At 41.8% G+C, this 3,010-nt stretch overlaps 1 protein-coding gene across 3 annotated transcripts in view; it reads left to right on the top strand.

The window, feature by feature from the left end:
- The window catches only part of dlg1b (discs large MAGUK scaffold protein 1b), a 100,195-nt gene that overhangs the window by 54,819 nt on the left and 42,366 nt on the right, over positions 1-3,010 (top strand). For all 3 annotated transcript variants that reach the window (XM_087172089.1, XM_087172088.1, XM_087172087.1), the window contains exon 6: positions 2,854-3,003. In XM_087172089.1, coding sequence (XP_087028215.1) covers positions 2,854-3,003 — 150 coding nt within the window. The remainder of the gene's footprint in view (positions 1-2,853; positions 3,004-3,010) is intronic.

Raw genomic sequence — 3,010 nt, 5'->3', positions numbered from 1 at the left:
TGACTTGATTCCCCTTCACGCCGTCCTCCATGCTTCTGCTGTGTCTGTCTGTCGATGCTCAGACCACACTGTCACATCCAGCTGTTTGTGTGTCACATCCAGCTGTTTGTGTGTCACATCATCAGCTCAGTCTCTGGGTGTTTGTGCTGCTTGTTAAAGGAGCTCCACCACTAATAACGCACTAATCAACCTGTGGAAACAGGAACATAATCACTCGTGTGTCTCCTCAGGAGCCCGAGAAAATCTTAAGTCTAAAACGTAGATGTTATCAAGTTGCATCATGGGAAATGTAGGATCTAGTGTGTTTGGAGTTCAACCAGGATCTCTGGACGTCTGCTGCTCAGATTTGGACTTTTTCTTTGAAACTTTCCTGTGAAAAATGAAAAACTAAACAATGAAGAGTTTTTTTTAAACTAAATAAATCATTTGACTTTGTTTTTAGCTTTGAGAAGCTGTGAGGAACATTTGTCTTCATCTTTGATTTGATCTTACACACTGAAAAATGAATACCCTGTAAGAAAATCAGTGATAATTAACTGATAAAGATATGTTATATATGTGGTAATAATAAAATAATAAAAGGTTATACTAACATTATTTGACCCCAGGGGTCCTTTCAAACATGATGTAGAAGCTGAGGCGACTTTGAGTTGCTGAGTGAGGTGGACTCGTCTGACTCGCTTCACTCGGAGCGGCAGCAGGAAGCGCTCGGTGGAGCTTTTCTGCCATCGTGTGGCGGCAGCACGGACTGACATCTGACTTCTTATGAAATCATTTGGTCCAGTACTCCTCACACCAGTTTTCTCTAAAACATTTCATCTTAGTGTCTTCAGGTCAGAGGTCAAAGGAGGCGGAGGGTGGGAGGAGCAGCGTGTGTCGAGGTTTTGAGTTTGGGAGCAATAAAAATCCAATTATTTAACTATCTTACAAAGTGATCAAATCTGAGGTGAGATCATCTCACCTGTTTCTGTCCCTCAGTCTTTAACAAATGTCACTGTTTTATTTAATCTGTTGATACAAATAATTTTGATATATTATCTGTCTCCACCATTAAAACCTGTAGAGCAGCGTCAGCAGATCAACCCTGGATTTGTTGATAAAGATCATGATATTTGTTGTTTAACATAAAGTGATGTAGTTATTGAAGAACAGGAACAAGTCTGCGGTGTTTGGAACATTTTATTGAGTTTGCTGAAAGTTTTATATATAAAGTAAATATAACATATAGTTAAAAAGTAGCAGCAGAACTGAGGCGTGTTTTTTTTTGTGTTTGTTAGAAACAAACAGTTTCTCTTTTTTTCTACCTGTTACTTTCCCTGTGAACGTCCAGAGTTACAGGGAAGGAACAATAAATGAAATGAATTCATCCGACAACAGAAAACTGACAGTGGAACTCGTTCATGTGTCTGTCTGCAGTTTGAAAAACCAAACAGACAAAACACACAGCGATCAGATGTGTTGTAGTTGAACAAATAAAGAATCAACAAAGTGTCTGAATAACACAAACAAATAGAAAAACATGTTTCTGCCACGACTGGTACGTCACTTATCAACAATAACATTTAACACAGAGACTCAAATGTGAGAAACTGAATTTAATATTTTAATTTGTCTTTAATGTTTGATGCTTTTTTAAGGCTTTTATTTTCTTAATTAGATGCAACATTCAGCTGAGTAATTAAATAATATAATAAATAATAATCAGATCATCATTTCAGTCGAACGTTCAGATCAGATGTGACAGTAAATTAAAAATCTTTCAGCTTTTTGACCGATGCTCAGAAAAAGTCATTTTATAAAGGAAATGATTTATTGAGAAAATGTTCGATAATGGAAATAATCATTAGTCGCAGCTTTATCCTCAATAAAACACTTGATATTTATACACCGACCTTGAAATAGACTAAACTTTTATACTAAAACATGAAGACCAGTCAAACCTGCACCAGTAACAACCAGTGTTGCTGGTCAGGGTAACTAACCAGTCTGGTCCCAGCTCCTCAGCCATCAGCCGTCTGTCTGTGTCGTATCCATCAAGAGCAGCTCTGTCGTCCTCCCTCTCTCAGCTTCAACTCTCTGTCTTCACATTACTGACTCTCTCTCATGACTTTCTATTTTCTTCTGTCCCTTGATAAGTGCCCACAGCAACACGTCACTCTGCCGCGCTGTCGGAGCCCCGCTCGGCTTTCCTAACAGGGAGCACGCTCATCATAATCTACTGTGGGTGATGTGCCGACTATTCCTGAGTGCCTCACACAACCCCACGTCAGAAAACCACAACTGTCCCTTTAAAAGCTGCTGTGATGTTAAAGGATAATTGGGGCGATATCCTGTATTGTTCTGGTGCAGATCCAAAGCAGCGCTGAGTGTCTCCTGCTGTGCGGTGAAGCCATTGTTGTCCAGAAACTGTTAATGCACAATCACTCACTCCAGCAGCAAATGTGGCTTAATCCGCTGCTGAAAACAGTCCCAAAAAAAGGCTACTCCTGTTCGTCTGATAAAAACGACAGTGATCAGCTGCTTCGGTAAATGACTGAACCCTATTAAAGAGTGAAGCTGTACATTTGTGTGACATGGTGTTGCTTTGGCTCTGCACATGAGGAAACATGTAGAATGATGTCAGACTGACGCTGTAAGTGTTTGTTGGTTGACGCTGCAGCGGCTCTTCACACGTTTGTATGAATATTCTCTCTGAGTGGAGGAAGTGATGACAGCATCAGTCTACACTTTAGTTCAGGCAGTCACCTACTAACTGAACTGATCATGAGATAAGATGTGTCAGGATCTGGGCGGTTTAACCTCTCAGAGACGCCATCTTTCCTCCCCCCTCCTCCCCCCTCCTGTATCCTGTAGGTAGCGTCTCTGGAGTGCATCTTTGACGGCTCTGCAGCGTTAGGACAGCATCACCCGGAGCTCCCCTCCCCTACGTCCTCCACCCTCTACCCCCACGGAGAGGACAGCCCCGTCCCCTCCTGCTCCTCCAACCCCTACCCCCCGATCCAGGTAACGC

The sequence above is a fragment of the Seriola lalandi genome, unplaced genomic scaffold (assembly GCF_002814215.2).
Source record: "Seriola lalandi dorsalis isolate HSWRI2012SDOR001 ecotype SW California unplaced genomic scaffold, Sedor1 jcf7180002052023, whole genome shotgun sequence".
Taxonomy (NCBI): domain Eukaryota; kingdom Metazoa; phylum Chordata; class Actinopteri; order Carangiformes; family Carangidae; genus Seriola; species Seriola lalandi.
Note: the sequence above shows the minus strand (reverse complement) of the source record. Positions and strands in the feature narration are given on the sequence as shown.